We start from the raw sequence: 20,252 nt of genomic DNA, 5'->3' as shown, positions 1-20,252 counted from the left end.
CTATTTTTTTTTTTTGCCTTTCACGAAGTTTACTTCCCCGAGAACGCAAGCACTGAAACTTTTTTTTTTTCCCAGCAATGCGATTATGAAAATCTGGAAGTGTAGGCCGATCACAATGAAGAATAGAATTCACAGGGCTCCGCACTAAGTTTTATCGGGCCACCAATATCACTGATTTTTATTTTCTGGTGGTCGAAAGTAAAATCTGGTGACAAAAAAAAAAAAAAAAAATCAGGAAAAACATTAGAAAAACTAAATCGGTCCTACTAAACATAGACAAATTAATATTAAACATTATTGAAGTGATACAGATGTCCATGTCTAAAACAAATGAATAGAAAATTCAATCATCTTACTCTGTGTTTAAAGATTTGACAAATACATGTAGGCGTAGCTATTATTATAAAAGTTGATGCCCATATATTGAGGTCTAAACTTACGTTTGAAATGAGAAAATGGGAGCATTTGCTGACATTTGTTAGCATCCGACATTTGTTAGCATCCGACATTTGTTTTAGCATTGTAAAAAGCCGAAAGTTACCGTTATTCATTTTTAAATGTAAAAGCAAACAACCGACATTCATTTTAGATCTTACGGAGCTGAATACTTTCCTAATCCATTTCCAAACGTGAAAGCAAACATCCGCTATTTGTTTTAGCATCTAACTGAGCGGATTAATACCATTAATCATTTCCAAATGTTAAAGCAACAATCTGTTATTTATTTTTGCATCGTACGGAGCAGAATATTACCGTTATTCATTTCAAACATCCGACATTTATTTCATTATCGAACGGAGCCGAATGTTACTGGGCACTGTCCACTTCCAAAAGTGAAATGAATCATCTGACAATTATTTCATCATCGCACGGAGCCGAATGTTACTGTTTTTCATTTTTTTAACGTCAAGGCAGACATCAGACATTTTGGACCATGAAACGTATAGCTGAATGTTACTGATATTTATTTTGAAATGTACCGTAGCAAATATCCAATATTTTTTTTTTTATCATCGTATGGGGCAGAATGTTACTGCTGTTCACTTCCAAACATGCCAAACGTAAAAGCAATCATTCGACATGTATTTTAGCATCTTCCGGAGCTGAATGCTATTGACATTTACTTTCGAACGTAAAAGCACACATCCGGCATTTATTTTATCAGCGTACGGAGTTGAATATTATTGTTATTCACTTCAGAACATCAAAGCAAACATTCGACATTTATTTTAGCATCTTCCGGAACTAAAATGTTATTGCAATTTACTTTCGAACATAAAAGCAAACATCCAGCATTTATTTCATCATTGTCAGGAGTTGAATATTATTGTTACTCTTTTCCGAACGTCAAAGCAAACATCAAACATTGATTTTACCATCAAACGCAGCTGAATGTTACTGTTATTCATTTCGAAATTTAAAAGCAAACATGAGACACTTATTTTAGCATCATTTGGACATGATGGAGCAGAATATTACTGCTATTTTCTTCCGAACATAAAAACGATCATCTGACATCTATTTTAGCATCTTCCGGAGCCGAATGCTATTGCTATTTACTTTCGAAAGTAAAAGGAAACATCCGACATTTATTTAACCATCGTACGGAGTTGAATGTTATTGTTTTTCATTTCCGAACGTCATAGCAAAAATTCGACATTTATTTCAGCGTTTTCCGGAGCCGAATGTTATCCTTATTCATTTCCGAACGCAAAATCAAATATCTAACAGTTTTAGCACCATACGGAGCTGAGTCTTATCGTTATTCATTTCCAAAAGTATGAGCAAACATCCGACATTTATTTTAGTATCATACCGAGTCGAATATTACCGTCATTCATTTCCACAAATAAACGCAAAACTCTGACATTTATTTTAGCATCTTACGTAGCCGATTGTTACTGCTGTTCATTTTCAAAAGTAAAGGCAAACATCCGACTTTTTTCTTTTTTTTTGGTGGCGCGATCGGGCCACCAAAATCTTTATTTCTGAAATTTTGATCTCATTTCCGATTTTCACTCAATTCATTCATATAAAAGTTGATTCAATTCAAATTGACAAGCATGCAAACAATCAGTAGGCACTATAACAGACACCATGTTGAACATCAATAAACGTCGAACATCGATAAACATCGGATAAGTCGAAGAAAATTCGACGTACGCGTACCTCGAAATTCGCGTACGTCGAACTATTTTCTTCAGTCCCGACGAATTCGAGGTATCCGAGTTTGACTGTATGTTCAATCTATACAAGAAATTCAGTCATCTGAAGGACAGATGGCACAGTAAAGTTGATAACCTGCCTGAGCAAGCACAGCCAATCCTGCAGAGCATAATCCCATGGATGCTCTGCACTGCCACGCTACAACACCTGGACATCATGCCACGGCAAATGTCACAATAGCAGTTACCACAGCAGCAGCTTCATGAAATGATCCCATCTGCAGCGAGCATGTTATTTGTAGCTGTTCTGTAGCTGACTGCAATTCCTGATTACAGATACTATTGTGAAGTAGGTCCTAGTCTTCCTTAGATCGACAATCAGCCATGCCTCTCTGGTAAAAAGCGACAGTGCACCCCACAGCATGCACACCTTGGCAGGACTCCACAAGATAGGATTTTTATCTCACATCCACAACGAAAGGTCACCTTCCAGACGTGATTGAAATATCTATATCTGACATACACAGGACTGCTCACAGATAAAGTATCTGAAGTGAGATACCCCGTTGTGCTTTCAGTTAACTTTGATCAACAGAGCAAGATCAAATAAAGAAAATTGTTGAAGTATCATATATCTTCATATATACTGTATATATATATATATTTTTTTTTTTTTGGGGGGGGGGGGTAGGGAATTTGGCAGAGGATGAAAGAAGACTATGATGCCAAACTTATACTGCCTTAATATCAAACCTATCTTCCGAAGATGTAAAGATAGTGAGAGGCCACTGGCTCCAATCTGCGAAAATTTAATGCCAAGAATATTTCTTGTTTTTCCAGCATTGTGTGTAATGTGTGTTCATTTCTTTCTACTTGCAGACACTGACAGCAGTTAGCACAGAAAGTAGCCAGTGTTACAGTCATGCTATGCTACAGGTGCTAATACCCGCCGATGAATGTGAAGAAAAGCACAGGAAATAACAAATCCTGTGACATTTAACGTAGCAAAGAAAAGTGTCATGGGAAACAAAAAATAACTAGTATAAAACACATGGAGGACATTTTGAAAGTCTGTAACCTACTCATTTCATATCACGTTTGATGAAACTTCTATTCTCTTTATTCAACTCTATTCATTAAGGTAAACTTACAAATGGGGGCATAATTGCACTTTTATTTATCGGAAACTACAGAGACATTTGACATCATCACAAGTGAAAATGCTGTTTTTCATTTTTTCATTCTTTAGGAAATTTCATGGGTGCTGTTTCATCTACAAACTGTACATGTATGCCTTCCCAGAAGTGCTTCTTGTACAAGATTTAAAAAACTTAGCCTACAACACTCACTGCGTGGGGAGCAAACACATAGTAAAAGAAGCTGATTTGACATAAAACAGATCGAGAATAAACAAGGTCACCACATATCGGTGGGATCTACTGGAAAACTGCAGAGGAGTATTAAACACTGCCTAAACGCGGAGTCATTTGGGGAATTCACAAGAAAGGGTGGGCGGGCCAAATGGGAGATGCTAGGGCAAGTAGAGAGAGTTACTATATGAACGGTAATCATGCAGGAAGACTTTGTACTGAGGATAACCGAGGGTGATGGAAGCTTTGAGGGGACAAGAATGAACATTTATTTCTTACAATCACCAAAAGGAAGAAGAGTTGCGAGAAGCAAATGTCAAAGAATATTTGAGAATATCGACAAGGGAGTGAGAAGAAGATAAACTTAGAATACACAGCAGAAATTTTGCCAGTGGAATAGCATTACATAGAACATCCTTTATATTTATGCTTTTTCATTAACTATGTCAACAAAGATTATCATCATCGCTTTTAATAAAAAAATGTTCATCGCCCTAACCCTCATTAAAATGCAACATATGATTATCAGCCAATACACTTTTAACGACCTACATAATGTACAGTAGGCATGTGACTGTGTACTAAAATATTACAATGTACATCAACTAATTTGAGCTACATGAAGAATATTCTGCTTGTGCATTATTCCCACTTCATCACTGCTCACAAAAGGAGCCATTAGTAGCATAATACCCTCTTTTCCCGATAGGTTAACAAGCATCGGATCTCGGCACCTGAGAGAAATTTTAAATCTCCTGTCATTGACTCGTCAGATAACGGTTTAAATTCTTTTTCTTTACATTTATCTACAATCTCTATCAATGTATAAATGAAAGAGAAAAAGCTCCTGCATGGTGAAGTGTCAATCAGCAGGGCAAGACTGACAAAGTATAAAAAAAGGGGGGAGGGTGAGGGGGAAATCTGGCAGGAGGGGGGTAAATTAGGCATGTCCTGGCAGGGCACTGGGGTAGGGGTACTTCGTGGTTGTCAATATAGCATGCAGGCACCTGCGGCTTTCAGAAGCTGCATTTAAATGTAAAGTGATACTACCAGGTCAGGCAAAGATATGATCTATATACATTTATTAGCAGGAGTCAGGATGTCTTATAAAACTAGATTCCCTCGCCTCTAACCCCCCCCCCCCCCCACCAAAAAAAAAAAAAAAAGAAAAAAGAAAATTGGGCATCTCAAAAACACCTATTAAAACCGAGGTTTTACCCAATTGATATGAAAATGAACATCATCTCTCGATCCATAAAATTTGATGTATCTGATAATACACACAGATTCCCACATATGGCACGACTAAGCAAGGATGTTCTTTTACTTAGGGATTTCACTCCTAAAGACTTTTTGAAGTGATGGGGCATTGTGTGCAGCTGCAAAAGAGTCAATCGGATACATTCTCTCCACACAATGCATATCATAGCAACAACAAAAAAAAGAAGGTCTAAATACAGTGTACACATATCTTTCTTTTTTCTTTTTTTTTCCCCTAGTTATCCAGGGCTCGACATTAGCAGTGGCCTACTGGCCAAGGGCCATCAAAATTTTCTTTTGGTGGCCTTACTGGGCACTCCAAGATTCAAAATTGACTGCTATGTTTCTGTTTTCAGAGGCTTCTACATTTCTATTTTGAATGAAATTATTGGCCCAAACAGGTCAATGGGAAAAAGTGTACAGCCCTGTTATCCATTACAGGGAATTTTGTAAAAAGCTGAAAAATAACTGTGGGCATTGCTGACTCTTCTTCTAGCTTCTTCATCTCCTGCAGCAGTAGCTGTGTCTTCCAGTATTAGCAAAACAGAATATGTAAAACTTTCTTTTACATACATGACTGAGAACATGTATCAAATGATGTAACATGTTTTATCAGATCCATCTTTACTGAGAGCACATAAACATTCTTGCAATGTTTCTTGGATTTAAATGTCTCTAACTGGACTGGCAAGTGAAAATGCTCCTAACTGTGTTTGCAATTAAATGCCAGCTTGTAATGTACCGTTATGTCCTAACAAAAAATTACAACCGGACCCTCCACAACGACAACCTTAAAAATATTTAATGAATCCAAATACATGTACAATTTCAGGGTATTAAACTATAATTCATTACCCACAGCTAACAGAAAACCCCATCCGATTTGCGTCAGTGGTCACAGAGAAATGAGGATCTTTGTAAAGGTACAGTGTAACTTTTTTTTGACATACTGTAGAGTCTGATTTTCTTGCTTGAGAACAAACCTACACATAGTTTTACGCATTACAAAAATTTGGGGACGTGGCACTGCACCAAAACAGGCACAGGAGAATTGTGGAAATATCACAATATTTAAAAAACGTAATAATCACGACAAAAATCACACATACACATACACATACACACACACACACACACACACACACACACACACACACACACACACAAAATCACTTCTAACTTCCAAGTGGAAGCAAGTGTGGGGGAGAAAAAATAGCTTGGGCATTACAGCACCACTTCTGGTGATTAAACACATGGGGTCACCTTTGAACAAGGACTTCAGTGCACTTTCAACACACCTGGAGACTGTGGTTTGAGTAAGAGCTAAATCGGGCGCTCGTTGCACAATGTTTTCTTGTGGTTCTGTAACTAATTATACAGCAAGGGGATGTCTGGCCAAAGTCTGAGCCTTGGCCGAGCCACACCTCACGTCGCATTCTTGTTTCAACAAACAAAGCATCCATGCATTACAGGGCCAGGGTAATCCCCCTTCACGGGCCTGAATGAGGTTCGTAGTACGTGCTTGCACACTGGGGAGGTGTCGCCACTATTAGCCATCCATCCCATATACAGGAAGCTTTTAATCTCCAGTAAATAGTCCTATCCTTGCCCGCGGTGGGCGTCGCCTGCCAATACATCTGACATCAACAACGAAAAAATACCAGCCCAGGGCTTCCTGCCACTAATTAGCAAAAGCACGTCATGAGTGTGGCCGATGGTATCTTTGTGTGAGATTCCACAACATGAAGACATTACTAAACGGCTACCCTATCATGAACACAGTCATCTAACACATACACACACACAAATACATTTTATGTATTTTCATAGAACATAATATAACGTAATGCAATATAATATAATACAATGCAATACAATACAATACAATACAATACAATACAATACAATATAATATAACACAACACAACACAACACAATATGATATAATGTAATATAATATGATATAATATAATATAATATTATGGATTTAAACATTTCGACCTCGATTATCCGGCCATGTCGGGACTGGCGCTCATCCGGATAAGCAAATTGGCCGGATATGGGAGACACAATAATAGCTGCCGTCCAAGCTGCCATCCCAGTGCACTGGCAGCTAGGCAGGTAGTGTACCCCGCAACAGTGGTGTAATCTATGCTAGCCTGCGCAAAATTGTAGTCCCTTCTTCAGAAAAATAAAGTCTATCTTTATGTGAAAATCATACATGTTTTACCTCATTAGATATTGAGAAACCTATCAAGCACATTTTATGAAATAAATGAAATAGATCCATGAAAGTCACTGTTATTTCTCAATTTTTGGATGAAAAAAAAAGTTCTTCACTGTGTGAACGCGTCCGGATAATCGAAGTCGAACTGTAATATAATATAATATTATATGACCTATATAGATACCAATGTGTGATTGGTCAAAATGCTGTCACGTGACCATGTTCACAAGGATGAGAAGCGTTATATTTCATAACATGACGTAAATTACGTACAATCATGGAATATAACAGCGACTACGTTAAACAAATGGCGTTATATCTGGAGGGGTGACGTAATCAAAAATCAATTGTTATGATGCGCGCAACATACACAGAGACGCTTTGCACACACACACACATACTTACGAATGTAATCGTGACCGGTCGACCGACCACACGCACCATACCACTTTACGTTTACAGAATGCGCTAGCGGTAAATGAGCATCACACTGACACACGCTAGAACACTGCAAGCGCGAATTACGAAATTGCAACTGATTTGTTTTCGTCAAACTGGCATGGCAGCTTTGATGAGCAGCTGCCCTTCGCTTGTGAGAGAGAAAGAATTGTTGTCCTGATAGCTCCTACTCCAATCAATGTTAGACAGTCGTGACAGGAAAGCCAAAGGATTTCCCATTACATTACCAGAGCCTGAACTGAGTAAGTTTTTATGCTACTTGTACTAGCGCAGGACCTGGACCAGGCCAGGTCCGTAGTCTAAACAGCTCTTGTACCAGTGACCGCAGGCAGAAGAGATTAGGCCCTACATTATCAGAAAGTTCACATTCTCATACATCACCACAAACAAATGTTATGTCAACAAGCTTGCTTTACCCAGACCAAAAGCGGCATTTGGTCTAGTCTTCTACAATTTTTACATCTCTCATTACAAAATCTGGCTCTACCGCTATGAAACTAGGCCCTACGTACGATTGACTAACGACTGTTCTAGAAATTACTTTGTGATAAACAGGCAACGGTCGTACTCCACGGAAGAACGAATTCCCGGTAGGCCTACGTGAAAGCCATCGGAAAGATCTACGTATCAAAAGGTTACTTGTGGCTCGATTGAATACCACTGGCACTAGCGCACTGTTGTCATGCGGTACGCGCGTTCATGCAAAGGAGTAGTGTTTCTAGACTGTCGTTTTGCTTTAGGGCCTACAGCAGTTTATTTCTTGTACTGTAGGTCATATAATATAACAGATATTGACTTTTTCCTTCGGTAGGAATATAACATTTAATTTCCCTTGGGAAGTTATATTTTTGTCTCGGAATACTATATTTTTCCTCAGCGCTACGCGCTTCGGAAAAATATAATAATCCTCGACAAAAATATAACTTCCCGCGAGGATCTCAAATGTTATATTCCACCTCTGGTAAGTCAATATCTGTATAATATAATATAATATAATATAATATAATATAATATAATATAATATAATATAATATAATATAATATAATATAATATAATATAATATAATATAATATAATATAATATAATATAATATAATATAATATAATATAATATAATATAATATAATATATAGTGTAATATATAATTTATTATCATGGTATAAGCTTTGAAGTTCTCGAGGTATACACATATGTAGTGTAAGTTGTAGGGCATTGAGACAATATTTGTGAAGTATACATGTAGCTTCATTACATGCCTGTTACCCCCATCTTCTTTTTCATACCACTTAAAAACTCATGCAATCAAGACAGTTTTGAGCTTGCCACCCTACCCTCCATCTCTAGCAAGCTATGTGTTTGGGAACAACTCCTCTATGAATACATAAAGTTCCTCATGAAATGTACTATCCAGCAACACATCTCGATAGGTCTGAGGCAGTCTCTGAGACCTACACCAAGGCACCTCCCCTCTCTAAACCCACAGCCCATCATCTGCTACCCTTGTGTACACAGGTCTCCAGCCATCGTCTGCTTGGAATATAGCAGACATCACAAAACAATGGTATCTATCAAACCTGCAGCATTATATACTGGGTCATCTCCACAAACAACTTCAGTAATCTAGGCTTCCTTTTTACTCAGAGGCTTTAAGAAGAAACAGGCACTGTCATGCACTATGTGTAAAGAACATTCTTAATCTACTTAACATCTAACAATATCTCTCAATTATCCGTCTTGAGCAGTTGTAGAGTGTTAGCCCATTGAGGACGGACTGATTTTGCTACAAGCTGCATACAGACATTACCATAGACACTTGCCCGAGTTTACTCAGGATTCGCCTCAATGGGTTAAGAAGTTAGTTACTGTTGAATACTACCCATAATTCTGTGCCAGAAAAAGAAACAATTGACATCAACGGTGTACATGATGGCACATTGCTCAGATTACATGATTAGGACAAAGTATGTGAAGGAATATGTGGTGGGGTGAATGACTCCATCTATGCTAATAAAAGGAATCTAAGAGCAGAATGGTCTTGTTTCATGTTAAGTAAAGCATCCATTTGTTGATTTTAGATTTATTCGATCAAATGAAAAGTTACAACTGTATCTGTGTGTGATATAAATCACTTCATTATTCTTCAGATGTAAAGCATGGGTCATTTGCTTGCTTCATTCACACATAACATGAACAAATGCAACTGTTTTCTCTTGATCTAGAAATAATCTACAAATTGATTAAACCAGGATTTAAAAAATCACTTAATACTTAAAAAAAGAAATAGGCATAATATACATCGTACACCAAGTATTCTTAATGTGATCCAAAATCAAGTCCCATGCAGATACACATGTGCTACACGTAAACCGACGTAACAGCCATACGTGCTGAGTCAAAGAGCCTATCATGTTAATGTTCACAATCTGTACACAGCGCATACTGGGGAGCTTTCTCTGTCACTTTAGAGGGCATTAGTTCTGATATAGTGTTGGTTGCTCTGTCTTTGGGTCAGCTTTCATCTCAATATATGACTCATCTACAATGAACACCCAAGGGAGACAGAAAAAGCAGTCTTTACTTTTAACCGTCAGCTATTGAAGATTTGTCTGTACGCATCTTTAAAATGTCAAATTACGTGATATGTATTATGTCACACTAAAATAAAAATTAAAATATAGCAGCTATAATATCAATCACAATGCATCAAGCCTACATATGTACAGAGCAAGTGTTTAACCTAAATTTGTATCTATGCCTTTTCATCTTAACCCAAGCACAAATCATGAACTCAAATAAGCATAACATTCCTCTTCCTTTACATCCAATGCAAGAGCAGCAGAATGTGTTTAGCAATAAATTTGCACTCAAAAAGGAGGGGACTTCCAACAGAAATTGGCGTCGACTCAGAGTTTCTTGATCTAGGTATTTCAGCGATCTATCCCCACTCACACCCCATGTTTAGGAAATGTCAAATTTGAGTCGCATTACGCACGAGACAGGCAGTGACAGCCACCGAAGTGCATCTGGAAGACGCACGTCAGAAGCTATCCCGTTCAAACGTTCGTTTCCATTCCCTGCCATCGATATTCAAATAAGACCCAGCAAAACAACGACAGCACAGCAACGAAACACAGACATGCTCGTTGGCACCACAAAGAATGCTATAAGGAAGACAAATGAAGTCTTGAGAAACGTCAGAAGCTAAAAGAAGAGACTTGGAAAGTGAGAGAGTGAGATAGAATGAGGGGGAAAAAAAAAAAGAAAGAGTTGGCCATATCAGGCGAGTAAGCTCAGTCTTCCTGCTCCTAATCTAGCCCAGGAAATACGAGGTGAGGTGGGGGATGCCAGTAACCCTGACACAGGAACATCACCGAGAAAGAATCATCCAAACTAGAAATGTCACTCTTCCATTCTTAGATCAACTGAAACCAACACGCACAATCAGAGAGATTGTTAAAAACCACACAGAATGCGATGACATCAATGGACAGATTTAAAAACCATATCAGAGGTGTCTCAATATTGGTCAAATCTTCAGGAGATTAAAAAAAAGTGGAGCTATTCCTGGCTTAATTTAACACGATGACTATCACTATTCACCACACAGCCATTCCTGCATGTAGTCAGTTACTCACTGCCTGTACAAAAAGCCTGAAGTAAATTCTAAAGACTAAAACATGAGGTGGGTGCTAATCTTTTAAATGTTTTTATTATCTTGCTATTAAAGTATAATGTAACGGTTGAAACTTAGGCTCCAGTTCCAATAGTCAACCTATAACTTTAGCCTGTTGTCAAAGGACTGATTTTACCACAACACGTGCTTCCAATAGACACTTGCAGAGTATACTCTTAATTAGTCTTCAACGAGTTAAATACTCAGTTGACATTCTGTTTTTCCTCAACTGATTCTGCAGAATCCTATATAGTGGATCTATCAGTCAGTTTATATCGCCCATCAATCACTTACACACCAGTTCAGTTTCTTTCAACTAACCTACTAAACCGCAAACCGGCACCTATACTGTATTTGTACACATGAAATCTGAACTAGAATACTGTATATTATGCAAAATGTTTTGTGAAGCTTATATTTCACAACTTTTGCAAGTTGGGTACTATTTGTCAAATCAAAAACACTCAAAAATATTAACTCTGATCCTGACATTAATGTGACGCGCATGCATATAATTCCCCATTCAGTACTTCATTATTTGGCAGTTTTGACTAGGATTAGTGCACCTATTACATATATGGAAATTGTTTGCCAGATTAAGCACTATTTTCAAGGAAGTGGTTAGTGGTTGAAGTGAAGAAGCTGTTCCCATTGTTTGAACAGAATTGTGCACCCAGCACTGACCAAGATTGTATGCCTTTTTAGCGACAGTAGCCATAAATTTATGCAAAGTTTGGATGGTCTTGAATAACAAAAGACTCAAAGTCGCAGAGAGTTGAATGATGCTATGACACTTCTAAGTATCATGCAAACATTCACATGATGGTCATCAATTTACTAAGACTTGACACTTCCAGCAGTAAAATGAGACAGAAAGTGGAATGAATAGAATGTTTTCCTTTTTTCATTACAAATATTGAAGCCAGGCCTTAAATCCGGAGCATTTCTGGGCGTATCATTTGATAACTAGAGCTAATTTGAAGTGTAATGAATTTTTTTTTTTTTAGATGAACTATATCAAAGACCCCAGAGAATTGCAATGGCTCATATACCGGTATGTGAACACTCCCACAGAGAATTGATGTGCTGCAACCTGACCCTTGGTAGAATGAAGAAAGTGTGTAGTACACCAGGACACAGATATTTTAAAAGAACTAAAGATTAGTTGAGTTTACACTGTGTTTGATACGATGGAGAGTGTGCAATACACCAGGACACAGAGGGTAAGAACAAGTACATTGTATGGGTCAAATTTACACACTTGACATGACTGAAGAATGTAAATGTACAGTGAATCAGAGCACAAAATAAGATTTGACACCAACCTGATTACATTTCCAGTGTGTTTGACAAAGTGAGGTCAAAAGTAACAAAGATTTCATTCGTTCCCCCCCCCCCCCCCCCCCCCCGATTTATTGGCAGTCAAGCAGGTGCTACCCACTGCAAATAAATGACAGGGGCTCAGTTTGGCTCGGCATGTATGTTGACATGCAGATATGTTGTGTAATTTCAAGCCCATTTAATAAATTAATTCGCAATAACAAACGATACATTTCCTTTTCTAAATAAAACATTCCAGGTGAATACCTGAAATATTTGTTTTAGGTTTCAGGAATTATCAATGGATTTGAGAAGATAGAAACACTGTACAGTTATTACTTTTGTTTTCAGAGTCATTCTTCCACAGCCGAACAGATGGAATTCAACAGGGAAATTTTTTTTTCTCCATTATTTTCAAATTCACCACTTTAAAATCTAATTCACTTGTTGGTATTACCTGGAAACATTATAAATGCATCCCCTGTCTCCCCCACCCACCCCCTTCCCCTCCCCGCCCCCTTCCCCCACAAAGACACACAAACATATCAATACCATTGTATTTGTTGCCACGGTTCTTGGCGCTGTTTCAACTCAGAGTGACTTGGTCTAACCAGCAACGCAAACCACAGAACGGGATTTTACATTGCCCCCACATTTGTTCCTTCTAGGCACTGTACTGTTTACTACAGAAGAGGCCTTGGGCGCATTCGGTTCTTTGTGTCTGTAAACATACTTGGGGGAGCTATCTGTACAGCAAGCTATAGAAGTTTGTGATTTGCGAGTTCACGACAAGAAACAATCATCTATTGATACAAAAATTATTTTATGGAAAATGCAAACATTCAAATGTTGACACTGTGAATGAATTTGCATACTGTACGTATTATAAGGTGCTACATAAGCACTTGCCCGATTGCACAAGGGCAAGCGGAAATTCAAAGTAGCGCAAGTGTTCTGGTAAAATGAAAAAAGAAAAAATCATGCCCAAATTGGGCAAGTAAAAGTTTTGAAGCCACCTTTCTCTCACGTTTCCCTCTTCAAACCCATGAAGTCAACCATACAGAAGCCCAAAGATGTCTAGTGACTGTTTAGTGGTGCAACCCACTTACAAATTTCATTTTAGCAACTTTCCCACACTTATGTGAAGAAGCCCCAAAGCAACAACACTCGATCGAACAAGTTTGTTTAATACTATCATTACTACATGTACATTGTATAATGCTTTGAAGCATTGTATCAATGTGTGCTGTTTATTCAAATGACTGTTGTTGTTTTTTTTTATATAGCCCTTTATAATATGTTACATTTGTAATGTGCTTAATACAATGTTTCAAAGTGCAAGGGGAAAAGACGAGAGGAAAATTACCCTGACAAAATATCTAATCTTACAAAGAGACCTGCAAAATATGGCAATTTGGCTGAAACATTTGAAAGTTTGATATTTCAAAGTCTAGAAATGATTAGAAATACACTTCCTAGCTTCCATGAAACATACCACTGCTATGTCCTGTATTAAGGCGATTCACTGTATTGTATGTTCAATCTGCAAGAGAATACTCAGTACATTTAACTACAGAGACAATTTTCTAAAAATGTTTTATCTGGTGACTTGGTTTCTTGGCATTTCCCCATGGTACCTAGTTTGTTTGTTTGTTTGCTTGTTTGTTTTAAATAAACAAAGTCAATAAAATTCTACATCACTGGAAAACTTATAGTCTGGAGTATCCAAAAATACAAAATCAAGGAAATTGATCTTTAGTGACTTATTAGGTTTTCATGATGAAAGCGATGATGGCTTCAGAGACAAGTCAAAAATGAGTATTTTAGGATTGAAACAAGATGCAAACCTTCATTTTCCACACGCTCTTCACTTTCCGACCACCGCGCCAAGTCGGAGTTTGGCCCACTTGACGACGCCGATTCCATGCTTCCGGAGCTACAATCCATTATCCAGCCCAGAGAGAATGTGCATGATTGTCAGGCACCACAACATGAATAGCGCTATCCCCCAAAGTATGAATGAACGCTGCTAAGCACACACGAAAATATTCTCAACCTCTGGCCCCCACTGCTGATATCCACAAATATCTGGATGATGTAAAAATTGCCAGGTGATGGTTACTGCATCACAGTCACCGACTCAAATGTCAATTTTTCGCAACACAAGCCCTGACGAAAAAAGAGAGCAGAAACAGACTTTACTTTGTTTACTGCACGATACGAGTGTTGCAATTGTCCATTTGCCAAGAAAGAAAGCGGAGGGTAAAAAAAAGAGAGGGAAGAATGTATCCCAAAGGGAACACGCGTATGTTCACGAGTCTCGAGAAGTCAACAACACTGTGGCTGAGCTAGGCGCAAGGACTCGAGCTTGGCATGATTGTCGCGCACCCTCCATCGGTCTTTACCCAGCATGCACTGCGGGGTCTCGTTCGTGCGGCGTTATGATTCAATAGCTTCCAAAGGGAAATCAGACATTACTCGAGGAGATGTTGTCTAGCTTCTTGCAGTGCTGCTACAAGCGCCACCATAGTCTAAGCTTCTCAGGCTGCCGTACTGGGGGAAAATCTCTCATTTGACTGATGAATTATGGATTTTAAACTGCTTAACTACAACTATGAGGTGACGCTACAAAGTTAACATGTTTTCACATGTCTAAAAGAGAGTGAGTGTAGCTAAAGTCAGAGTCACAATAAATTTCTACAACAGTTAATATCTGATAAGTCATTCCAAGTAATTAATAATAATAATCATCATCATCATAATCATAATCATAATAATAATAATAATAATCCAATTGCATAAACAATTTATAGTTAAGGGACATGTGACACTGAGAATGAAATAAATGACAGAAAACAAATGACAAAAATGTGATGGCAATCCTACACAAACTGAATCAATTTTTGAAGAGGATATGACACAACTCTGCTTGTTTGATAGTTTATGCCCTTTCTAGTATTATGGCTTTTGTGTTTTAAATAGTAGACTTCCTTTTCAATATCATTGCGAAAGTTTGGCATTGAGTCTCTAACAATAAATGGTGTCACCCTCATCCCATCCCACCCCTACCCCACTCCACCAAATATGAGAAAGAAAATATATATATGAAGTCTGAAGATAGCAAGCATAATTCTTCATACATACATGTAATATACGTAAACTGAATGTGTACATACTGTACATCCAAAATTTCATGGCATTACTTTCACACTTAATTCGTACATCATTTTAGTAGGCAAATTTGGATGTGAAGCTATTTACAAGTCTAAACATATAATCAGCCATAGCATATGCTACTCAATTCCAGTCCTGAAAGTAGCTCAGCTTTGGTACTGAAGTGAGGGGGAAAGGGGATGATAAAGGGGTTTGCAAATGCAGACTATCTCCGACTTTAGGAAGTTCTTACTCACTGCTGCTTCTCCTCTCATAGGAACTGGCAAATTTTGATGAATCTTTGGCACGGATTAGCTTCCATTTCCCTTCCTTCTAATTACTGTTCTCAAGATTTCACACAAACTGCAAGTGCAGGGAGAATCATGGGGAGAGACAGGGAAAGAGAGGGGGAGGAGAGAAAGACGGGTGGTACACAGCAACAGGCACCACCAGAACAGTTCTCAAAAGTTTAAAAATGAGATATCATAAAAGCATTCACAATGTCATTAAAGGGGAAATCGACCAAAAAATAAATAAACTTTAAAAGAAAAAGAAAAATATTCGGACTACAGAATGATACAAAAATGACAAAAATAGGATAAGAAATAAGGAAGGTATGACATTTTGAATTTTTTTCTTTCTTTTAGAAATCATTTCTTGACCAGTCCTTATGAATATTAAAATGAGCGAGTTGATGATGTCATACCCTCACAATTCTTTATGTATGTATGTTATTACATGAAATTCGAAATTTTTCAGCTGATAAAAGTAATACCAAGATATATCATGGAGTTAACATGTTCTTTTTTATTTTGGGCGTTTTTTAAGGCAAGTTTTATAGAGTTTTGATCATATAAAAACAAATAAAAAATTGAAATATTATGGAACCAACTTAAAGGTGAGCTTGTTAAGTGTAGGTCTCTAATAAAGCCAAGTGTGCAGAACAAGAGAGGAGCATGGATAAAACTTAAAGGCATTATTTTACCATCTGTAGATGAAACAAAAACCCAGCTTTAGTAATTCAAAATATGTGACTTAGGGATAGACACAACCAAATACGGATATCAATACAATCAATGTAAATATGGTTAAATATACGAAATGTGAATAGTTAAATAATAAAATTGTTTCAGCAATAAACCGTCTATAGTTATGATTTATTGAGAAAAATAGTGATAAGCTTTACTACAAAATCATTAGGCGGTAGGATGTTTATGATACAACTGATTTACACTAAATATGCATCAAATGTGATAACTCAAACATTTTTTGAATTGTACTGCTCCCAATGGTAAACAGTACCTTAAGACCAACTTAGGGGGAAAAAGGACAATGCACTATCACCACGAAGTACATTGAAGAATTACTATTAGATTCTCAAGAGAATGCCAAAAAAGAGCAATAACTTGTGTTTCGTGGTGTGATTTGCACATCATGCGCAAATCATGCACTGTAAAAACAAATGCATCTGTATGAGATATGCAGGTTTGAAGTTCATTAGGGATGTCTGTACATTCGTGCACTGTCAAATTGATTTGCTCTGGTATCAGCTGTTTGTTGCAATTAACACTTTATAAGCATGCAAATAGAACTAAAAAAAAAAAAAAAAAAAAAATGTGTTTCATTGTACCAGTACATATTCATGCTGTTTTACAATACATACTGTACCCCTCAACTTCCATTCTATGTACTAGAGTAGTTCTGGAGCCAGAAGTAACACTACCACAGCTTACACAGCTCCCTCTACAGTTTACCTACAGGACAGTTCTGAAGATGAACTACAGGAATTGTAAACAGGAATGCAAATTATTATGCTTGTAATATTTGAATGACTGCCGGGGGGGGGGGGGGGGGGGGATGAGAGATAGTAAATTACAATACTATACACATTTCCAAGCTTTCAAAAAGGCTTGTTCAATTAACAAGTGTCCACTGCATGTTTGCTGAAAGCATATTTTACCCGTCTGAATGTGACTGCTGCAGGTTATGCTGGATACCTGCTTCAGTGGCGGATCCAGGGGAGCGCACCAGATGCACACCTAGTTGCACCCCTCCCCTTTATTTTTGTTAAAACAAAAGTATTAAAAAGGAAAAAAAATAGGAGGGCACATGCACCCCCTTTTCATTTTGTAAAGGCACCCCCCACCCCCCTTTACGGAATTCCTGAATCCGCCCCTGTGCTTCTGCTGCTGCTGTAATCTTCAAAAGGCTTTGCAGCCTATAAAAGATGATGGGAACCCTACAGACTTGTGAATCTCAGCTTTGTTGGCTATGCCCTTGAATAATACAACTTACAAGTCTGGTTCCACTGCCATTCAAGTCTGCAACGACTGAAATCTAAATATGGGTAGTACAGCAAAATGCATCATGCTGAAAGTATACTGGAGTGCATTGATGCCACTAAGTTGGATTTCTATTTATTTGGTGTTTGCTCCCGTTTTTTTTTTTTTTTTTTTTTTTTGTTTTTTTTGGGGGGGGGGGATGGTTGTATACCCCCTTAACATTACATTTTTCACCTGAGCTGTTTAAAACCCCAAACCTCTAAATCTAAATACACACACATACACCTATTGGTCTGATATCCCATCAAACATTGGATGTATAAATTAAGAAGTGTAAGGTACCACACCCAGCACGTCTATACGGACAGTGCAGGTTTTAAGCATAGCCACAATGATTTAGGTCCTACATTGTAGGTAGTCATGCTAGTAGGTGTCTAACACATCGAAACTGTCCATTGAAACCGACACCCCTCTATTTAGAGCATTGCACATAAAGAACAAACTTTCAGCTTTTACGCACAAGACTACGAGCAGTGGTTTTGCATTCTTCACTAGGGATTTGAAGATGTCCAAATGTTGCTGAAAAACCCAATTATAAACAAGATCAACAGCAAAACAACGATACAGTGGATTATAAATGCACATTGGAAAAGCACGTGCATTTCACATGATGTATTGTCAACATAGGGTAGCACCGTAGGGGTGTTTATTGTTGGTTTCAAAATTACGGCGCAACTGAGTACGGCCCCTGGGTACGTCAAAATAGCAACCCACGAGTTTGAAGCAGTTTATATCTTGGAACATGTACCGCAAATAACATTTTTAATGCGCGCTTGTGAATTCAGAGTAGGCCTAGGAGGCCTATTTTCTTTACATGTGACTAAAATTTCAGGCAAATTGTTGGATATTTCATTAGCATTGATAGCAAAACATTAGGGTGTCCATGTGTTGGACATGTGGACACCCAACAACTATTCATTTACTAGATCTAGGCCCTATACTACCAGTATAGCCTATAGGTTATCTAGATGTAACATTATTCTTTTTAACAATGTGACCCGTCTAAGGTTTACCATGTTTACCAACACTAAATAAATTTTATCACCTGCGAAACACAGCCCGAATATAACCACTGCGATAAGTGAAGTTGAGTCCTAAATAAGCTCTTTTTGGAAATTCGTAGGCCTACCCTAGCCCTAGGCCTACTTAAGCCAGTCATCTGCAGATCTGATCAGCTGATGTTTTTGAGGCTTTAGCTTTGTTGTACCGCCTCTGCTTTTTCCTGATCCCTCTCTTCACATTCAGCTTCAAGGTGTTTGTGATCTAGATTCTAGGACCTACTTGCAACTGCACTGCCACCGTTTCACCTGTATCCTACCTGCTGCTGTATCGTCAGTGAGCTGTTAGTGTTGGTGACAACCATGCCCACGGTCACCAAGGACGCATGGCACTCGGCCATGGTGGCCCCGCCCCACCACACCACCACCACCCAAAACACAAAAAGGGAGCGCGTATCAGCAACCACCACATACCACATCGGCCCCACCGGGCGGGGTCGGGGTTGGAATCCCGCCAGCAACCGCTGATGCCCGAATCACAACGCTGATTGCTGCCTACCGCCTCACAAGAAATAGATCTAACGGCCAAAGGGGTATGCAAACGTAATATGAATCCTCTCCTTTAATGGCTATCACTTATGTCTTCTGTAAATAAGCAGTAGAAATGCAACCAAATAAAACAACATCTCACAAACCTTTTCCTTTCGAGAACTTCTTCACACTAGAAGTCGCCATTTTGAAAAATCCGCGCTCTCTCATTCTGATAGATCATCTGCCAGTACTATGGAACGCCGAAATGATCACCTTTCGGGGTTCCATAAGTGTGAGCAATGGAAAAAAGTGTCATCCCCAAGGCTATCACAAAGGTGAATCAACACAATCAAATCAACATTATAGGTTATTGAATGGTTTGAACGTTCCATGGCCCGAGGCCGCTCTTCAAGAGAGTTTGGATGTAATGGCTGCCAAAGTAATGCTTCTTGATGTTAAAATGTGGTATGGAAGTTGGTGGTAATACGGAACAAAGTTTCTTCATATCTCCTTGTTATCAATGCCCCATGCAGAATCAAGAAAAAAAAATATTAATATCTCGTTGTAGATCATCAGATGTTCTTTCTTTCATTCTTTTTGTGGATGACTCCAATTTATTATTTTTTTCGCATAATGATCCTCTTACCCTTGTTATTATTATTATATTCTTTATTCGCTTCTTACAAAGCACATATATATATACAGTAAAATATTCCTAAAAACATGCAGATACAATGTGTAGACATGGATACAG

The 20,252-nt window shown here is 38.1% G+C and overlaps 1 protein-coding gene across 1 annotated transcript in view; it reads right to left on the bottom strand.

Annotated features, from left to right (window-relative positions):
* LOC140242688 (uncharacterized) overlaps positions 1-19,716 on the bottom strand; it is an 86,685-nt gene extending 66,969 nt beyond the window's left edge. The window contains exon 1 of the mRNA XM_072322449.1: positions 19,663-19,716. Coding sequence (XP_072178550.1) covers positions 19,663-19,702 — 40 coding nt within the window. The 5' untranslated portion in view covers positions 19,703-19,716. The remainder of the gene's footprint in view (positions 1-19,662) is intronic.
* Between the last annotated feature and the right edge of the window lie 536 nt (positions 19,717-20,252).

Source organism: Diadema setosum, chromosome 19 (genome assembly GCF_964275005.1).
Source record: "Diadema setosum chromosome 19, eeDiaSeto1, whole genome shotgun sequence".
NCBI lineage: Eukaryota > Metazoa > Echinodermata > Echinoidea > Diadematoida > Diadematidae > Diadema > Diadema setosum.
The sequence above is the reverse complement of the archived record's forward strand: the minus strand, read 5'-3'. Positions and strand labels throughout refer to the sequence as shown.